This window comes from Lagenorhynchus albirostris, chromosome 15 (genome assembly GCF_949774975.1).
Source record: "Lagenorhynchus albirostris chromosome 15, mLagAlb1.1, whole genome shotgun sequence".
In the NCBI taxonomy this organism is placed as follows: domain Eukaryota; kingdom Metazoa; phylum Chordata; class Mammalia; order Artiodactyla; family Delphinidae; genus Lagenorhynchus; species Lagenorhynchus albirostris.
The window spans coordinates 6,463,148-6,483,604 of NC_083109.1; the positions used below are offsets into that span (position 1 = coordinate 6,463,148).

Below are 20,457 nucleotides of genomic sequence, written 5' to 3' on the forward strand. Positions count from 1 at the left end.
AGGAGTGACCTCAGGGCTGGGGAGGCCTCCCTCACGCCTGCACGGGCAGCGAGGGTCTGCTGGGAGGAGCAGGGGGTGCTCAGGGTGAGACCAGGCTCTGCCCTCAGGAGCTCAGAGCCTCCCCTTTGCCTCCAGGGTGCTGCATCTCCCGGGTCACCACCCTCGGGCAGGCCCCCGCTGGGCCCCCTCCCCTGGGTGTCCCTGACACCTAGAGAACGGAAGACAGGAGAGCCTGGGCCGCAGCGGGTCCTCCCACAGCCACTGCCCCCTCCTCTCCATCACATTTCCTTTTTATGGGTTTTCAAAATGGAAGGGAATCTAATTTCTTCCCCTCCTGGGGTAACGTGCTAGAGGTGTCTTCATGTCCGCACCATGGCTGAAAAGGGCTCGGGGCACCGGGAAAGGGAACTTTTGAAGCGGCAGACTCACGACTCATGCGATATAAGACGATCATGTGTCAGAAATGTGACTCAACTCATTGGTTAAGGAGGGGCCAGTAGGACGGTACAGCAGGTTCAGAGGAGGCTTCAAAGGACCAGAAGCCGACGGGAGGACAGACAGACAGAGAGCTGCACAACTAACTGCGTCCCTTACATGAGATCCACCTGCATTTTGATAAACACCGAGGCTTCGTGTATTACCCATTTTCTACAGTTTACAGAATCGTTAAGTGGCCCAAAGACAATGGAAGGCAGAGGTCACACAGCAGGGCCCCTGAAAGGTGCTCGTCTCCCACAGGAAGCCTCATCTCCCCCCACCTGTCGTCCCCATATCCCCCACCCCCAAGGGCCCCTGAGAACAGAGACCGACAAAGCCCAGATCAGGTGTGGCTGGGGCTGGGCCGTTTGGAGACACCTGGGGGATGGGTGCATCTCTGTCCGGGGAGTGGGGGAAGGAGGGTTTCCACAGTCTCCCCACAGCCCTCATCTCTCTAGGAGGGAAACTCGAGTCCTGCCGGTGGCCTGCGAGGCACCCGCTCCTTGTGTCCCACCTCATCTCCTCCCTCACTCGACCCCAAGCACGGGACCCCCAGCAGCTCGCCTTGAGGCCTGGCACTCCTGCCTCAGGGCCTTTGCACTTCCTCTTCCCACGTCCTCTTCATCTCCTCGTGAGTCCTCAGGGCTGACTCCCTCCAGTAAGGGCTTCTCAGCAACCCTTCCCCGACCACACTAAGATCCTAAACAACCATTCACTCACTGACCCCCAAACCCTGTTCCCCTTCCTTGTTTTACCTTTCTCTGTAGTACATGGGCCCACCTGACAGCCTACATGTTGGACTATGTACGTGTTTCTTGTCTCTCCCCCAGTGGAATGCAAGCTCTGTGCCTGCAAGATGTTTGTTTCTTTTTATCTCCTCATGCCCAGAGCCTGGAACAGTGCATAGAACAAATACTTGACTGAATGAGTGAATAATCAAACGACAAATGTTCATTGTTAACACAAAGTAATGTTTTCATTACTACCAGTACAATGAATGCTAGTTGCTAACTGGGATACAAGTGTTATGACAGCTACTACTTCAACTCACACGTGACTGTTATCGAGGGCCCTTGAAAACGAAATCTTCGGGAAGCAAGAGCGCTGTTCCCTGTGACGGGCTTTGTCTGCCACCTAGTGGAAACCTTCGGTAACTGCAAGCCATGCAAAGCGTTCTAAGACCGGCGTTTCGGGCAGCTGAAACGCTGTGTTGGCATCCCTGATGAGAACGCGACTCAGCACCACCCTTCTGGAGGGAAATTTAGCAATGCCTAACAAAACCACACATGCGTTCACCCTTCTCCCCACCAAACCCACTCCTAGGAACCTACCCTGAAGATATATCTCCAACACCACAGCACAAGGTTATTCACTGCATCATTATTTGTCATTTCAAACTCCTGGAAGCTACCTGAATGTCCGCATATAAGACAGGGGCTGGACAAACACAATGGCGCACTCTGCAGCGGGAAAAAAGAATGAGAAAGACCCCCTAAGAGCCACTTCGAAGGGATTTCCAAGAACCTTCTGTTAAGTGGAAAAAGCAAAGCCCCAAAGAATTTGGAAAGCTTGCTGTCCTTCACGTCGGAAAGAAGGGGTATAAGAAAATACACACGCATCTGTTCGTTTGTGCAAGAGAAAGGAAGGACAAAACAGAAACTAAGGGGCTGATCACGTCACTACAGGGCTTCGTGGAGGGCAGGAGGGTGTGGGATCCGGGTAGCCGGGATGAGGAAAGAGCGGCAGTTCCCTGGGTGTATCTTCTTCTAAATCTTTGACTCTTACTGGAAGCCAAAACATGCATTTCCCATGTGACCCAGCGACCGCAACCCGGGGCATTTATACCAGAAAGATGAAAATGCGTGTTCATGTAAAAACCTGCACACGATTCTTTGTAGCAGCTCTGTAATTATAACCGAAACCTACAAGAGACCAAAACTTCCCCCACACGGCAGGCAGAGGGTTCCATGGACTCAGCAGCAGACAGGCACAAAGTCCTGGCACATGAGACTACCTGGATAGATCTGAAGGGCCTTATGTCGGGTGAAGGAAGCCAGCCTCACAGGTCACACACTGTAGGGGACTTCCCTGGCGGTCCAGTGGTTAAGACTCTGAGCTCCCAATGTAGGGGGCTCGGGTTCGATCCCTGGTCGGGGAACTAGATAGATCCTGCACGCCGCAACTAAGAGCCTGCATGCTGCAACTAAGGAGCTTGCGTGCCACAACTAAGAACCGGCGCAGCTAAATAAATACATAAATATTTTTAAAAAGTAAAAGGTCACACACTGTATGATTTCATTCACATAAACATTCTTGTAAGGACAAAACTCATAGAGATTGGAGACTTCCCTGGTGGCGGAGTGGTTAAGAATCCACCTGCCAACGCAGGGGACACGGGTTCAAACCCTGGTCCGGGAAGATCCCACATGCGCGGAGCAACTAAGCCCACGAGGCATGACTACTGAAGCCTGCGCGGCTAGAGCCCGTGCTCCACAACAAGGGAAGCCACTGCAATGAGAAGCCCACGCACCACAATGAAGAGCAGCCCTCGCTCGCTGCAACTAGAGAAAGCCCGCGCGGAGCAATGAAGACCCAACACAGGCAAAAATAAATATAAAATAATAAACAAAAATTTTAAAACATCACAGAGATGGAAACTGATTGGTGGTTGCCAGGGGTTGGGGGTCTCTGCTGGGATGGTGGAGTGGTGGGACCACGCCTCCACACCCGGGATAAAACAACACAAAACTCCCCACACACATTGTTGCAATGTCAGTCTCCTGGTTTTGTGACTGTACTCAAGTAAGATGTAACCGCTGGGGAAAACCAATGCGGAAAACTAGGCCAAACGTCTAAGGAGATACTCTGCTACTTTGCAACTTCCCGTGAATCTACAAATTTCAAGATAAAATGTTAGAGAATATGATTAGGGCCAAACAAACATGCTGGGGTGGGGGGAGGTTTGGTCCCTGAGCCAACGCTTTGTAACCTCTGGTTTCCAGGAGCAGGGTAGCCCTGTTCGTGACCCTCTGCATTTTCTTTGGTCCCATTCCCCTGGTTCAGAGGCTGGTGACTAGGCCAGAGGGAGCGTGGATGTGTCATCCAAAGCATCAGAAAGAGCGGATGGAAAGAGTGTGTGTGTGTGTGGTGTGTGTGTGTGTGTGGTGTGTGTGTGTGTGTGTGTGTGTGTGTGTGTGTGTGTGTGTGTGTGTGTGTGTGTGTGTGTGTGTGTGTGTGTGTGTGTGTGTGTGTGTCCTGTATTGATTTTCTACTGCTGTGTAATAAACTACCACAAAGCCACTTAGTGGCTTCACACTACACACATTTATTATCTCACAGTTTCTGTGGGTTGGGAGTCTATGTTCTGGTAGGTGGCCTCATATGCTCAGGGTCTCACCAGACTGGGATCCCCTCTGACTCGGGGGCCTCTTCCAGGTTACTGGTTGCTGGTAGAGCCCATGTCCTTGCAGTTGTATGGCTGAGATTCCGGGTTTCTTTTCTAGCTGTTGACTGGGGACCATTCTTGGATCCTGAAGGCTGCCCTCACGTCTCCGCCCCATGACCCATCACCTCGCGTATGGCAGTGGCCCCTTCAGGCCCCCAGGAGAGGAGTCTTGTCTAGGAATTCTGCCAACCACCCGAGTGAACCTCCTCTGACAGAGACAGCAGGTGTAGACAACTACAGCGATCCAGCGGCTACGATTTGCTGAGTCACTGCGGAGTGTGGTAACTGGGGTTTGAGCTGACCCTGGAACAACAGAGCCGAGCAGCTTTGTGGAGCTCTGGCTTCTCCACCTATATCTAATGCATTTTTGCCTGAAAATATTGCATGAAATGGACTGGGGTGAGGAAACACTGTTTTCCAGGCAACACCGAGGTCTGCAAAGCTCTGTGTTAGGGCGAGGCAAAGACCCGGGACGCTATTTTATGGGAATTGCTAAATCCAATTGTACAGCAGATTTCGTTCTCATTTATGTCCTCGATTGACTTGCTATAAGGCATTTTGATGTTCTGCTCTTTCTTAGGATTCCCTTCATTAGCTGGTAGTGACCTGGACAAAAGTAGACACAAAAATATGATATGAAATTACATTTTTGCCCATCAGACAAAGAGGGGCTATTTGTGAAGGTTATTGAATACACTGGTTCTCGATGAACACCTTTTCTGGTTGTTAACATATAAATAAGATTAGCATAAACTAGGATTGGCAAACTTTTCCTGTAAAGGGCTAGTTAGTAAATATTTTCAGCTTTGGGGCCAAAATGGTTTCTGTGCAGTAATTCAACTCTGCCACAGAGCACAAAAGCAACCACAGGCAATATGTAAATGGATACAGCTGTGTTCCAATAAAAATTTATTTATGGTCACTGATATGTGAATTTCATGTAATTTTTCGGGTTTTTTTTTTGGCCTCATCCCGTGGCTTGCGATCTTAGTTCCCTGACCAGGGATCGAACCCAGGCCCTCGGCAGTGAAAGTGCAGAGTCCTAACCACTGGACCACCAGGGAATTCCCGAATTTCATGTAATTTTCATGTCATGAAATACAATTCATCATTTGATTTTTTTCAACCATATAAAAGTATAAACACCATTATTAGCTCATGGGCTGTACAAAAACCAGCCGTGGGCTGATCTGGCCCATGAGCCACGGTTTGGCAACCTTTACATTATCTCTATTCTAATCTAAAATGTGCCCCATGTTGACATCACAGGTTAAAACCAAAGTCTTTTTTCCTTATCTGCATTTCTTCAGAATGTGCTGTGAAAATAACTCACATAGTCCCATTTGCTTGAAAACACCCAGAAAGAGAACAGAAGGCACAAAGGAGGCGTCTCAGCTCCTTCCAGTTTTTCCACGTCCTGGAAGTTGAAGTTTCGGCAAAAAGTAAAGGGCTCAGGGACCACTTTTCAAAGGTAGCGTCACAGTTAAGAGAGGGGAAGAGATGGCCGGCTCTGATCTGAGGTCTCTTCCCGAACACGTATGTGCGACTGACCCTGAGGACTGTGCTCCGACGATGAGGATGAACTCTTTGAACTCTTTGTGGCTGGGAAGGAAGGTGATGGAGAGTCAAGCCCACTTTAATTTGGACTGAAGTGGAAATAAGGGAATTTCCATGGTCTCGCATAGCTGACGTCTCTGCCCAGGCCTGCACCTGCAGGTCTTTTTTTTTTTTTAAGATTTTTTTTGATGTGGACCATTTTTTTTAAAGCCTTTATTGAATTTGTTACAATATTGCTTCTGTTTTATGTTTTGTTTTTTTGCCACTAGGCGCATGTGGGATCTTAGCTCCCTGACCAGGGATCAAACCCACACCCCCTGCATTGGAAGGCGAAGTCTTAACCCCTGGACTGCCAGGGAAGTCCCTGCATGTCTCTAAAACTACCAGGCTGGCCTAGATTAGAGGTCATGAGCTAACAGAACAGCCTGGAGTAAGTGTAGTTTCCATTAGCCATACAAACATGCCCAAATACCCATATTTTAAATAAGTATTATGAAGAATATTCATATTGACCAATTTGGGAACCCCTGGTTAGCTCATCTATATCTGAATTACATTCAAACATGGTTTGATTCTCCATTTCTCTGAATCCACTTAGACACATGTAACTGTTAGTTTTGTAGTAGAAAAGTCAATGCATGGGACCCATGAGACAGAATGAATAAGATGACTTTTCTGGTGGTAAGAAAATGAAATGATTCTAGAATCCACCATCCCCTTGACACACACACCTCCTAACAATAATTTTTTATTTTATTTCATTTTAAAACCTATAAAGTTGTCCTTTGTAATATAATAAATCATAAAGATAAAAAAAGGTTCTGTCTTTTGCAAAAATAGCTACTGTAAAGATAGTTATTAAGAAAATAATATCAGCATCTTACCCCAAATTTCCCAAAAGCCTTATTCTACAAGGGCCATGGCACAGTGGCCAAGAATGTCACCCTACACTAATGCCACTGTCCATGCACTTCTCACCACCCTCAGCTCTAGAGGAAGTGAGGAAGGCAAAAACAAAACAGTAACTGCTGTAAATGCTGGAGAGGGTGTGGAGGAAAGGGAACCCTCTTGCACTGTTGGTGGGAATGTAAATTGATAAAGCCACTATGGAGAACAGTATGGAGGTTCCTTAAAAAACTAAAAGTAGAACTACCATACGACCCAGGAATCCCACTACTGGGCATATACCCTGAGAAAACCATAATTCAAAAAGAGCCATGTACCAAAATGTTCATTGTAGCTCTATTTACAATAGCCAGGAGATGGAAGCAACCTAAGTGCCCATCATCGGATGAATGGATAAAGACGATGTGGCACATATATACAATGGAATATTAATCAGCCATAAAAAGAAATGAAAATGAGTTATTTGTTTTTTTTTTTTTTTTTGCGGTACGTGGGCCTCTCACTGTTGTGGCCTCTCCCGTTGTGGAGCACAGGCTCCGGACGCGCAGGCTCAGTGGCCATGGCTCATGGGCCCAGCCGCTCCGCGGCATGTGGGATCTTCCCGGACCGGGGCACGAACCCGTGTCCCCTGCATTGGCAGGCGGACTCTCAACCACTGCACCACCAGGGAAGCCCGAAATTGAGCTATTTGTAATGAGGTAGATAGACCTAGAGTCTGTCATACAGAGTGAAGTAAGTCAGAAAGAGAAAGACAAATACCGTATGGTAACACATGTATATGGAATTTAAGGGAAAAAAAATGTCATGAAGAACCTAGGGGTAAGACAGGAATAAAGACACAGACCTACTAGAGAATGGACTTGAAGATATGGGGAGGAGGAAGGGTAAGCTGGGACAAAGCGAGAGAGTGGCATGGACATATATACACTACCAAACGTAAAATAGATAGCTAGTGGGGAGCAGCTGCATAGCACAGGGAGATCAGCTCGGTGCTTTGTGACGGCCTGGAGGGGTGGGATAGGGAGGGTGGGAGGGAGGGAGACGCAAGAGGGAAGAGATATGGGAACATATGTATATGTATAACTGATTCACTTTGTTATAAAGCAGAAACTAACACACCATTGTAAAGCAATTATACTCCAATAAAGATGTAAAAACAAACAAACAAACAAACAACAACAGTTAAACAAAACAATAACTGCTATGGCTACTGGTCTCACACTTTTTTCAAGGTTAAAAAAAGAGAAAGGAAAAAGGCCCCAAATTCGAGAATTCTTTTTCTTCAGAATAGTTTTACTAGTTTGCCTACGGTTTGTAAACACTCAAATTTTTCTCTCCTACTCTGACACACAAATCCACTCACTCGGAGTCTTCTTCTCCCCATATCTCATATATTGTAATATTATTGTGTGGGGCTGCAGGCATCTCTGAGTTGAGAAGCTTGAGGTTACTGCCTGTTGCCATGGCGGTTTTCAGATTCTGCACCTTGGACATGAATTTCACAAGGTCCATCTCGAGCTGGGTTAGGATATTGAATGCATGGTCTTCGTTGGGGGAAGCATTTTGATTTTTCTTTGTTGGAGAGCGTAATGAACAGCCTCGAAGGGCCGGAGGATTCTTCTGCTCCTGTCAAGAAAGATATTCGGGGTGAATAATACTGCTGATGTTGCTGGTTTTGACACAATTCTAAGAGAGCTGGGCTCACCTAAGAGAAGTTGGCTCTAGCATTGATCTAGCCCAGGGATTGGCAAACGATGGCCAAATCTGGCCCACCAGCTTTTCTTGTTAATAAAGTCTTATTGGAACACAGCCAGGCTCGTTCATTTGCATACTGTCTACGGCTGCTTTCATGCTCAAACAGCAGAGTTGAGTCCTTGCAACACAGACTGAATGGGCTGCACAGCTGAAAATATCAACTATCTGGCCTTTTACAGAAAAGGTTTGCCAACCCCTGCTCCCATCAGTTTGGACACAGAATCCTGAAGCGGGGGGTTTGTCCAGGAGCGAACATGCTGCCGTATTTCTCTCCCTTCCTCTTCTCAGAGCTGTTCAGCCACTTTATGGACAGGCTGTTACCTCTTTACACCTCTGACGCTTTACGACAGGTCTTTTCCTTTACCAGGGAAATGATACCATTTCCATTCAGTTCAGCAACTTGTAATGACTCAAACGCTAGGGAAATTAAAAATCAGGGGCAGTGAGTCTGCCTCCATAACTAATGTTGACCTGAAACACGCCAAGTTCTTGAATCTATCCTCAATTTGAAACATCTGATTTAACAGGATAACTATTGAGCCAAGGCTTTAGTTGCCCAGTAAACAGAAGGTGGTCTTCAACTATGAGTCTCCACCTCTGTGAGTTAAGATCTCCCATCCTCCCTAAGGACACGTCGGGAAATGAGTTAGCCAACGTTTCTCAGGACCAGAAGTAGGTACTCTGTATTCAAACTCGTTGTACTTAACCATCTTGCCTGTAACAACCAGAGTACGTGTTCCTCTGAATCTAAGCTTTCTGCGGTGGAATCAACGTGGTGTGAAAAACGGAGCCATCCTTACCTTACCCGTCTCACTAACTCCTCGAAACTTTAGCATCATATACAGCACGACAACAAAGAAAGGCCAGAGCCACTTGCTCCCAAGCCAGCCTTGGGCGTGCTCTGGGAGACTCTGCCGAATTCGAAAGCGCGCTCCGCAAGGCGCCTTCTCCTGGGGTTCTCTGGCTTTATCTCTCAGAGAAGAAAACGTAAAGGCATAGCCGCAGGAGAGGCACAGAGGAAAGAACAAGAACCATTTCAGTGTCCGCATGGTGAGCAGAGATGGGGGACAAAGTGGCTCATGGTGGGTTGGTCTGCCCTTGCACCCGGAGACTGGGAACCAGGGCTGGGCTGGGCGGTTGGTGATGTCACAAAGGCCCTGAACCAGAACCAGCTCTGGCCAATGTGATGACTTCAGGGCAGAGGATAAAGAGGCTCGCAGGGGTTGCCTGGGAGTAGGGCTTAAAGGGAAATAGCGAAATTTCCAGAGGGCAATAAAAAGAGAGGCGGGGGAGTGATAGAAGGCCATCTCCTTGCCACTATGTTCTTTCTGACCCTCATGCTCTACTGGGAGAGTCCATCTATTTTTGTTTTTCTATTTGTTGACTACAGATGCTGTGGTGAGCAGAGCAGCCCAGGCATGTGTCCCTGTGGAGCTGAGAGCCTAGTGGGAAAGAAAGATATTAAACCAGAGGCTAAAAAAAAAAAACAACCAAAAAAACAGAGGCTACAGACTAGGAGCCACTGATGTATTTTGGCCTACATTGTTTCTGAAAATGATTATTTGCCAATATTTAAATGTCGGTGGGGGGAGGGCTTCATTTAAAAAGGCCAGATTTCAAAGGAAACTAAGTTTCCTTTGAAAAGTATGGACCATCTGGTAACACGGGGGCCCCTCTCTGCTGGAGTTGAGTAGCAACCGCCCCTCTAGGTGGCCATGTTTTCTCCACAGTCCCCACCACTCCCTATCGCCTCACAGTTACGCTCATTGACTTCACCTGAGTGTGCAATGCCTGAGTTAATTAAGAGTATCATTTATTTCATTAAAATTGTGATAAGGCTGGGCTTCCCTGGTGGCGCAGTGGTTGAGAGTCCGCCTGCCGATGCAGGGGACACGGGTTCGTGCCCCGGTCCGGGAAGATCCCACATGCCGCAGAGTGGCTGGGCCCGTGAGCCATGGCCGCTGAGCCTGCGCGTCCGGAGCCTGTGCTCCGCAATGGGAGAGGCCACAACAGTGAGAGGCCCGCGTACCGCAAAAAAAAAAAAAAAAAAAAAAAAAGTTGTGATAGGGGGACTTCCCTAGTGGTCCAGTGGTTAAGACTGCACGCTCCCAATACAGAAGGCACGGGTTCAACCCCCGGTTGGGGAACTAAGATCCTGCATGCTGCACAGTGTGGCCAAAAAAGAAAAAAATAACATTTGTGATAAGAACAGAGAGCTTTAAGAGAACACAAGGGGGCAGCTCTAGGCTGGTTCAGGTAGGAAGGCTTTCCTGAAAAAGACATTCAGGTGGAACGCGTGGGATGATCAGGAGCTGGCTGGGTAAGATGGGGAAGTGGCTGACGTCCAGGCAGGTGTGAAGACTCTGAGGCGAGAGGGACACAGCCTGCAGGACAACAGAGGCCGCTGCCAGGAGTACAGCCAGGGCTCAACAGCCAGTGCACTTGAAACCATCAGTTTCTAAAAATGACAGGAAACAAAAAGTCCCGACTAATGGAACGCAGGGCTTGTACCTGTTCCGCTGGGTCACCTGATTCACACTTATTCCTGGGGAATAAAGCCTTCTGCTGGATATAACCAAGGGTCCATTGGGTGCCTCCCCTGTGCCTCTAACTGTGTTGAGTGATTAAGTTCTGTGAGATGGTTTGAAACCAGGAGGAGAGACGGAGAGTGGGATCCAGTGGCACAGACTGCCCTGGGGCACATCCTCCCCCAGCTTGGGGTGGGGACGTGGGGCTCCCTGCCAAGAGCATCTGTGCAGGGCTTACGGGGGCGCGAGGCCCAAGAATTGATTAGGAAATAGGCACGGCTATTATAACCAGACTTATCTGTATGTAAAGGTATATAAATGCTGATCTGAGAAAGAAAATAGATAATTTTCAGGTTTGTTCCGGAAAAGTCCACAACAGAAATTCACTGATGTTAGTGTCATTCTGATAAAACTCCTCTATATTCACAATGTCAACACGTCCTCAGGTCCAACTTCCCACCCCGCTGAGGCACAGGACCCGGGATGGAGCAGGCTGCGCTCGGCTCTCCACCCCCTCCCCAGAATCCTCCCGCTGAGGCTGCTCCCTCCCGCCTCCGACCTTCCTCCCCCAGCTCCTTTGCCTGCTTTTTCATGGAAACCAGGGCCCTGGATCTGGTATAAAGAACCATCTGAATGATACAATTGTCTCCAGAAAGGCAGTGTTGAACCTGGATGTTCCTGATTCTTAGTCTCATAGGAGAATTTCATTAATTATTCACTTCAATACACTTTATGGATAAGATACACCAATTTTATGCAGTTTCCCCCTTTTATAATCTTCTGAGAGAGAAAGTGGAATTGACATGATGTCATAGAACTACAATCGCTATCAGTGCAATGGCTGCAATTTTCTTACTCAACATTCGGGGAAGAAAGGAGAAAAATACAGAGATGAGAACAAGAGCAGACTTTAGACTTACTTTATTTTCGTACGAAATCATCGGGTGCCAACTAAACCTCCTCTCTCATCAAGGCGATCAGCAAGGAAGCCCCCTCAGTCCCCTCCCTGGCGCCGAGACGACCCCTCCTACAGCCCACAGCCCTGCAGGCGGAACGCACTTCAAACTCGCCCTTCCTCAAGTTCGGTTTCACTTGGCTTGTTTAATTAATTAACCACCGCGAGCAAAACCATAAGAGTCTGAGTCAAAATGAGCCAACCACATACCCGTGAGGAATCTGGCATCTTTAATTATTTTAAGCATAAATAGTGCGGCCAGCGTGCTTTCGGCCGTGGGCGGGTCCACGCGCACTGGGGGAGGTGAGTGGAGAGGGTGACGGGGTGGGGCCGGCAGGGTCACCGAGCCCCCGTCTTGCCCTGCCACGCCGGCTCCGAGCTGTGGGGTGCGCTGAGGCCGCGCCCTGGGCCTCAGAAGCAGTAGGATGTGTGGGTGACCCAGTGGGCCGATTCCTCCTTGGAGCGCTTGGCGGAGCTGTGGGTCGTGAAAAGGGACTTGTAAGCTTCTGACTCTCCGCTGTCGGCGATGGACCTCTTCATGGCTCCACACGGAGGCTTCCCGGCTTTTCCGGAAGAGCTCCCCTGTGCTGCTGGAAAAATGAAAAGCCCAAAACTTTAAAGCTGGGACTACAGATTATTCCAGATGTCACATCCTCAAAAGTTCATTAATCCCAGGAATTTCCCTCCTGCTTTCTGGGGATGAATGTTGAAATACGTTATCTCAATCGCCAAGTCCTAAAAACAAATGAAGCTACTGTATTTAAAATCACACTCATCACGACTTGCTATATATTCTCGGCACTGGTTCCAGCTCTGGGGATGACGTACATCAGATCCCGAGGCCAGGTGGCTGAGGTGTGTGTCGGGGTACTGGAACCCATGAACACTCTGGAGGGCGATTACACCACAGGATTACACACTCCTTTATTTACCTCTTCAATCTGTGCTTTTCTTCTTTGTGAAATACTATTTTCTTTGCTAAAGGTAGTGAGTTTCCAGGGAAAGGCACTAAATTCTGGACTATGCACCAAATGGAACGGCTCTCGGTCAAGAGCAGGTGGAGGAAGGCCGGCTCGAGTGCACACGTGGTGCACAGCGAGCCCCAGCCTTAAATTAGGGAACGCCTGAGTCAGGCCTCGGCACCCCTTGTTAGCCTGGCACCAAGTGCAGACTCCACAGGAAAACTGGCATTTGTGCCCGCACCCCTTCTGTCCCGAGAGGGCTCCTGCTCTAAGGTGAATCAACTGTTTCTTAGTTACCCGCCAAGAGAGCTCAGTGAACTATTCAGAGACACCATTAGGACGAGCTTGAGTTCTCGAATTCGCGCCAGCAAAACCGTGACGCACCCACGCAGGTTCCCAGCTGTCTAAGTGGCCCACTGCCATCTCAGTAGGACCCACCTGCACTTCTGGGAGGCAAGGTGGTTTTCTTCTCTTGAGAATCAAGGCTGGTTTCTTCGGGCTTCCCTGTCTTCATTTTTGATGGTCCTGGGGCTTCTGTGAAAGAACAAAGTAAGCAAAACAAAACAACATCAGGAACTTACTTAGGAAACAGGCCTATGGCCTTATTATTGCTAAGATAAGGACCTCTTTGAGCATCTTACCTTCACTGACATCTGATTTTGAGAGAGACTCTGCCACCTTGGGTTTCTTTGTTTTCTGTGAAAAGAAAGGGGGTGGGGGGAGGGGCGGACACGTGCTCAGATGCACTGATTTCGGTGTCAGTGTGGCTCCCGCCAGTCCGGGAGCCCAGTGAGAGGCCAACACGGGTCACTCAGGGCAGGCCTCCCGCTGAAGAGGACTCTGATCCTCTGCCCTAAACCTCGGCCTCCCCACGTGTTTCCAGTTGTGCACTCTGGCCTCACATGACATACATCCGCAGAGATCTGCTCAGCTGTATAGTTACATTCCAAAACCACATCCTCAAAAAATCTAAATGCGGAGGACAGGTTTCAGTGGTAACAGTCAGTGTTAATGGTGACGACTGCACCCAAAAGAGCAGTTACCTGGATGATAACATAAGTCCAGCCAGTACCGAATCTCAACCTTTCCAGGAAGACTTCTTCAAAGTTGTCCAACTGCTCTGACACTTGTGTATTTAACTATAAGGGCTTGAGGCCTGTACTAAGGAACACTTGAGCCAATTCTCCTCAGCTCTGGATCACTTCTGTCAGAATTCTGTCGCTCATAATCGTTAAACTGGTCAGCAAAAATTTAAGGAATGCAACAAACCGTTCTAAAACCACACAGCTGATTCAATCACAGAAAGGACAAACAGGACTTACGTTCACTCAGAGAATTTACTTTAAACATGCCGTTTTCCTAAGCATCCAAAAGGTGGCATTAAAGATACGCAGCCTAAACGTTTCTGAAGGCTCCCATCACTAGAAAACATCAAAGACCTGGCTCAGGCAGTGGCCCTGAACCTGTAATATGTATATGCTACGTGATCTGTAACACTTGCATAAAACATAAACACATCCTGTTCATTTCACACATGCAAGACATGCATTTACATTTGTGAGGGTAACACGTCATCCTTCAAAAAAAAAAATGCAGAAAGCTGCTTATTTCTAAGCCCTCCATTCAGAGCTGAGGTTATCTGAAAAGCACGAGCAATGAGGCCTTAGACAGGAAATGCTATGCCCTGTCTCCAGCTGCGGGTATACTGGGGAAATATTTTGGTTTCCTGGTAGCCGTCTCTAGGAAGCATTCCCAGAAGGTCTGGGAAGTATCCTGCCTCCGGAGAGGGGTGTGTTAGTTCCACCGGGCTTTGAACAACTTGGCAGGAAGCCTGGGACAGAGGAGACAGCTCACTAAAGTAAGAAGAAGGCTAATGACCATACCAATGTCTCTAGGAGCTTCCATTAAAATACAATTTTTCCCTTTTGTGCTTCTTAAAAACTGAACTTGATCAATAGTAGCAACAAAGAACAAGTTGGTAAATGTCCTCAAAAATACCTCAAACTTCTATTCGCTTCTAAACCCGAACTCGCCCCTTTAAATGACAGAGCGTCTCTTTCTTTCTCATGAATATTGCAATAACCTTGTACAAGACCGCTTCACGGAGCACTTCTACTGGTATTTGATCACAAAAGCTGGGCACAATTCCTTGTACTACAGAACCATCCACACACATTATCTATTTTCCACCTAAGTGAAGCTATCAAAGGAGGAAATGCCAGTGGTTTGGCTCTGAGAATTCTGGGCCCATGCACAATAACGATACTGCTATCATATTCTCAGCTTTTTAAAGCCTCACGACCATGAATTATATATTATTCCAGGGTGATACGGTCTTGCACTTTCCTCTATTATCATTTTAAAGAATGAAAAAGCTGAAAAATCTTTAATCATTACATCACTGGTAAATGCAGCCAGTAGCACAGAACCAGGCAGGCTATTTCTCTTCACAACTTTATGTCCTCAGGACACTGAAACTAATTTTCTAATACTTTAGGCATTCTTTTGCCTTAGTTCTGATGGCATGAAGTTTCTCCCACATTTACCCTGAATCTTTTTTTTTTTTTAAAGAAAGAAAAAAAGACCATGGCTATCATCTGTAAGTACTCAAGAAACAACAAAATTTGCTACTGGGTCCAGAATCAATGACACGTTGGACGATTTCTTAGCTGATCAACTGTTTTGAGCCTGCTCATCACATCAGATCTTTAAGCACGGATTCCACTGCTTATGGAAGGTGGTTCTAAACCTGGGGCGCAAAGCAAAGCCTTCACCCCAGCACCCCCGACCCAGAGCGCCGGGCATCAGCAAGCATCGCCGGGGCGCCACTCAAGACCGCGGCCAGGGGAGGCTCGGGACGGCCAGGCAGCGGCTTCCACGGGGGGAAGGCTGCTTGTCTCCTCGCTCCAGGGAGTGCAGGGAGGGGGTGTGCGTGTGTGTGTGTCTGCATGTGTGTGTGTGTGTGTGTGTGTGTGCATGCACGCGTGTGCATGTGTGTCTGCATGCGTGTGTGTGTGGCTGCATGCGTGTGCGCATCTGCATCTGCACTCCCAGGAGTGGGTGGGAAGCACAGGCCCCGGGCTCCCCCCAGATCTCTAGGACGTTCAAACCTGGGCCGCACAGGCTCTGCAGAGGTGCTGGGGGTGGTGTCTTTCACTCCTCAGTTTTACAAGGTGTGACACCAAGCCTCTTACACGCAGTGCCCGCGCAGCAATCGTGGTGGCCGCCTTGCCCTCCGGACGCACTTCACAGGCCTGAGCTTTTCTACCCTCCTGCCCACACCCGCCCCCCGCAGGTGGCGTGAACCCCCACCCCCCTTCACCGATGAGGCAGCCGAGCGCAGGGCAGACCACTGAGCTCGACCCAGCAAGGCCGCCTGGAATCTTCCAGAGCCCAGGCCCGCCTGGTCATAAAAAACACCTTGATCGCAGTGAACCCCGAACCAGCACCAGCAGCACACCTGGCGGGTTTGCGACAGGCTCTGGAGCAGAACCTGCAGACTTGACTTGCGCCCAGACTCGGGAAGGTGAGGAACTGAGCCTAGGACTCCGGTACCTTTCCCAGCTTGGATCGCAGCCTCCTCCCCTCCATCCTTCTCTTCAGCGTTTCCACGTCCTCCTTGGTGCCATTGAGCACGATGACGTCGTCCTCCTGGAAGGCAGCCCCACACTGAAGAGGACGAAAGAGAGAAGACGACAGATTCCGTCACCACGTGGAAAGCAGCTACCCTCAGGCCCTCACTCTTAGCCCAACCACGGGTCCTCAAGCTCTTGGGAAATTCCTGTTGTTTCCCCGCCTGCACCTTGGCTTGGCCAGTTTTTGACCCCGAGCCCTGCTTGGGAAAGTTTCTGTGTACAGGGTAGCATAGCAGGCCTGCCTGCCAGACTGGCCCTGGCTGGTGTCTAGGAACTTGGATTTCTGCAGGGTTCCTCCCACTTCCTAATTGTGTTGGGCTTCTTAGCTTACAGGCCTCCCCAGTGGACCCGACCTCCAGGGGCCCCATGCAAAGACCCAAGCACAGGGTGGACGTTTAGGAAATGTCTGTTTAAGGGATCATTAGCAATACTTATTGAGCACCTACTGCTGGCTCGTCTCATGAGGACTGACTTAATAAGAGCCTGTGAGACTCACACACAGCTGAGCCAAGGCTAAAAGCAAGAGGCCGGGGGATCTCACATGCCAGACAGAGGTTTGCAACCTTGACCTTACATCAGCATCTCCAGGGAGATCCCTGAGACCCACGCCAGTTTCTGATTCAGGAGTTCTAGGGTGGGACCCGATAATTTGCATTTCTAATGTTTTCTTAGGTCATGCAGATGCTGCCTGTGTGGGAACCAGGCTTTGAGAACCACTGTTCTAGAGTTTAGGAAGTTGGCCAATTAGGGTAAATGGACTAAATCCCAGCAGGAAAGGGGAAGGACCATTCCAGAGGCACAGCCTGCATTTCGGCTCTTTCCTGGGCTGCAGCTGCCCACTGTCATGCCCACAGGGGATCTGCATTTTCAATTGCTCCCTGGGGAGCCAGCACTGCTGAGGACAGTGTTTGGGCCAGCATCCATTTCGTGGGTTTGTTTCCCTCTTCCTGTGGGTTCTCTAGAGTCCCTCTGCCTAGACCTTGGCCTCAGTTACCACATCTGTTAAATGGGGATAAACTGAACTCCCAGCATGATCGGGTTGAGGCAAGAATTAAGGGTAACGCCGTAGGGAATGGAGCCCAGAGCTGGGCACTGAACACTCAACCATCACCAGTTTTGCATTTTCCTAACACGGATGGAACTCCAAGTTCCAGCCCTCAGCATCGTGTCTCTAACTAGCTTCCCTAGGCTGAAGCATCGCATAACCTGAGTTCCTCATCCATGGATTCAACCAACTTCAGACAGAAAATATTTGGGAAGAAAATATTTTCCAGAAAGTTCCAAAAAGCAACACTTGAATACTATATAAATAGCTGCCAAGTACCAGTGCACGTCCTGGCAACTATTTACACAGACCAGCAACTATTTACGTAACATTTACACTGTATTTACAACTATTTACATAGAATTTACATTATATTAGGTATTATAAGTAACTTGAAGATGACTTAAAGTAAACGGGAAGATGGGTGTCGGTTATACGCAAACGCTACACCACTTTATATAAGGGGCTTGAGCATGTGCGGATTTCAGTATATGCGGGAGTCCTGGGCCAATCCCCCCAGCCCCCCAACCGACAGGGAGGGATGACAGTACGCGCTGCTGCATTTTCCTCGCTGGGAGTTGTGCCCCCTCGTGGAAGGGAGAAAGCATAAGGAAGCCTCACATGGATTTCTCTAGACTCTGCCTGGGTCTCTGCCCCTTACCATCTGAGGGCTACACAGCCCTGCTGGATCACTGGACAAACCTGGGCGGTGAGGACGGCCGTATGCCGAGTCCACGCCCAGTATCTCTCTCATAGAAAACATTCTCAGCACAAGAAAAGCCACGCAACTGCTCTTTTTCTTAAAAGTTGCCACAGCTTTCCCAGCACCTCTTAACACACAGAGGAGCCGGTCACCGTCTGCTGACTCTCCTTGGCCGCTGCCTTAGCTGGGGTTATTTATTGTGGTTCTGTGTCCAAAACCCACAGCTCTAGGTCAAAGTCGGCTCTTTTTCTAAGGTGGTAAAGACCCACAAAGCCTGAGGCTGGTGCCAGAGAGGAGCTCTGTGCACAGACAGGGGGCGTCTGGTATGGCGTCTGGCCAGGGCTGCCTCTGGAGAACAGAGATGCCAGGAGGCCAGGGGAGGGGAACAGCCCCTCTGCAGGGGAAGGCCACCTGGGAAGCCCCGGGCTGTGGGAGACTGGGGCAGAGCCTTCCCCTGGGGGCTGTCCTCCTTGGAGAAAGAAGGAAAAAGGATCTGCAGGAACAGAATCAGGTGGTAGATAAGGCCCGGTGGGGCTTGGGGCTGGGGCTCTGGCGTCAATAACCCTCCTTAGCGTATCTGCTCCCCTGCCCTGTCACAGCCCTCACCCTCCTCCCCCGCGGGCTTTCTGCGCCTCTTTCCACCACTCTTGCTGCCCGGGTCTGACTGATCGTGCCAATGGTCCGCAGCCTCCTTCCCTGCACACGATTGTTTAGTTGTCTACGTGTGACGGTGGGCCCTGTCCTGCCTACAGCTGTGGTGTGTTGTACCCGAGTTGTAGTCCTAGAGTTGAATCAGCTGCTAGTAACAACACTGAGCCGGGAACCTTGCACGTTAAAACTTGAGATATTTTGCTCTTTGTCTCCAAAATTCAAAAAATCCACTAATACCAAACCCACCCCTCAAGGACTCAGCTGCCTGGACCTGAGCGGGCAGCCCCTGGGGACGGCAGCACGTGGCCCTCCCTCCAGCTACGGGCCCAGCACCTGTTCTGGGGTCATGCCTGACCTCACCAGGCTTCTGCTGGAACCCAGGGCCCTGCGTGGAGCAGCCCATCCCTGGAGGCGAGTAAAACCAGGGCAGGAAGCAGGTTTCTGCCACGATGTCAGCTGCCAGACAGGGGCTCTCCTCCGTGGACTAAAGGGCGGGGGGGCTTTAGAAAGGGAGTGGGGCTGCTGCAAAGGCCAGCGGCCCAAAGGGACTGACCCTCTCTTTGCTTATAAAAGTAATAGGTACACAAAGTAGAAAACACCTGGATTTCCCATTTTTCTATGTGTACTGTTCCCGTACAGGTGAAATCACATATTCATTTTCAGTTTTGCTTCCTTTTATGACTTGTACCTCAGATGTCCAAAAAAGGTGGGAAATGGCTAAATAAATCATAATACATTCCTAAAAAGGAAGCGTATACAGTTATGTTAAGAGTTTTCGACAACACAGCATATGCTCAGTATATGTTAAATAGAAAAGCAGACTAGACGTTGTATATTTACATGACCTCTGGATGTTAATTTTTTTTAAATATTGAAAAAAAAAAGGCCAGTAGGAAAGTGCTGAAGGAAACAGAATCAAGAGTAATATGCTACTATGTCTGTATATTTATATCACAAACAAGTGGAATAGTGGTTTCTCAATCTTTGTTCCTACAAATAATAATTGTGATGAACAACTGATTACATGCATCTTTGACCCCCAAATTCCACTTCTAAGACTTGCTTGTTCTCTATCACAGAACCCTGTTTCCTGTATTCATGGCTTATGATAAATGAACGTATGCCTGTATGTGTGTATTGACTTTTAAAACAGGGCTTCCCTCTGTCACACTGTAAGCTCCAAATGGGAAGGTTTTGTCTTTATCTTTCATGGCTGTAGCTGAGTCTTAAGCCCAGGGTCCTGCACACAGGGATGTTCAGTAAATAATTGCTGAATGAAGGAATGAGAACATGACCTAAAGAAATATTTCAAACCAGGATGAAAGGGAGTGAAATTTTAAAGCCAAATAGCTCCTGTAGAAGGTCATGAACTTCACACTCCTTACAACATGTGAGAATGCCCATCACACCACATAAAGGAAGGAGAAAAAAAACTTATGCTAACCTAAAAAGCAGAAGAAGACAGCTCCTTTTTGGCTTTAAGAAACATAAAACACCCCACTGTATTCACAGCGCCTCTTTCGTAATTTACATGTTTACGCTCTATGTCTGTTTTATTTATCAGGATTTTCATCTTTCAAAAATTTTAGTTGAATCACATCAGTATAAGGAGCTGATGCAGGGCTTCCCTGGCGGCGCAGTGGTTAAGAATCCGCATGCCAGTGCAAGGGACACAGGCTTGAGCCCTGGTCTGGGAAGATCCCACATGCCGCGGAGCAACTAAGCCCGTGCGCCACAACTACTGAGCCTGCGCTCCAGAGCCTGTGAGCCACAACTACTGAAGCCCGCATGCCTAGAGCCCGTGCTCCGCAACAAGAGAAGCCACCGCAATGAGAGGC

At 48.8% G+C, this 20,457-nt stretch overlaps 2 protein-coding genes and 1 non-coding gene across 4 annotated transcripts in view; all 3 read right to left on the reverse strand.

The window, feature by feature from the left end:
• Positions 1 to 4,913: 4,913 nt before the first annotated feature.
• On the reverse strand, positions 4,914 to 4,986 carry TRNAE-UUC (transfer RNA glutamic acid (anticodon UUC)). Its single transcript has one exon. It is a non-coding gene; the product is annotated as a tRNA-Glu (tRNA).
• Positions 4,987 to 7,744: 2,758 nt separating this feature from the next.
• On the reverse strand, positions 7,745 to 9,189 carry FAM209A (family with sequence similarity 209 member A). Its single transcript, XM_060124466.1, has 2 exons — positions 8,941 to 9,189; positions 7,745 to 8,008 (listed from the first exon to the last, which is right to left on the reverse strand). The coding sequence occupies exons 1-2, from the start codon at positions 9,187 to 9,189 to the stop codon at positions 7,745 to 7,747; spliced, it is 513 nt and encodes a 170-aa protein (XP_059980449.1).
• A 2,385-nt stretch (positions 9,190 to 11,574) lies between these two features.
• The window catches only part of RTF2 (replication termination factor 2), a 40,365-nt gene continuing 31,482 nt past the window's right edge, over positions 11,575 to 20,457 (reverse strand). The window contains exons 6-9 of one of the 2 annotated variants that reach the window (XM_060123848.1): positions 16,141 to 16,254; positions 13,227 to 13,281; positions 13,024 to 13,119; positions 11,575 to 12,205 (exon numbers count right to left, since the gene is read on the reverse strand). In XM_060123848.1, the coding sequence (XP_059979831.1) occupies positions 11,778 to 12,205; positions 13,024 to 13,119; positions 13,227 to 13,281; positions 16,141 to 16,254 (693 nt within the window). In that variant the 3' untranslated portion in view covers positions 11,575 to 11,777. Of the gene's footprint in view, positions 12,211 to 13,023; positions 13,120 to 13,226; positions 13,282 to 16,140; positions 16,255 to 20,457 lie in introns of both variants that reach the window. The other variant, XM_060123849.1, reaches the window with a different exon arrangement.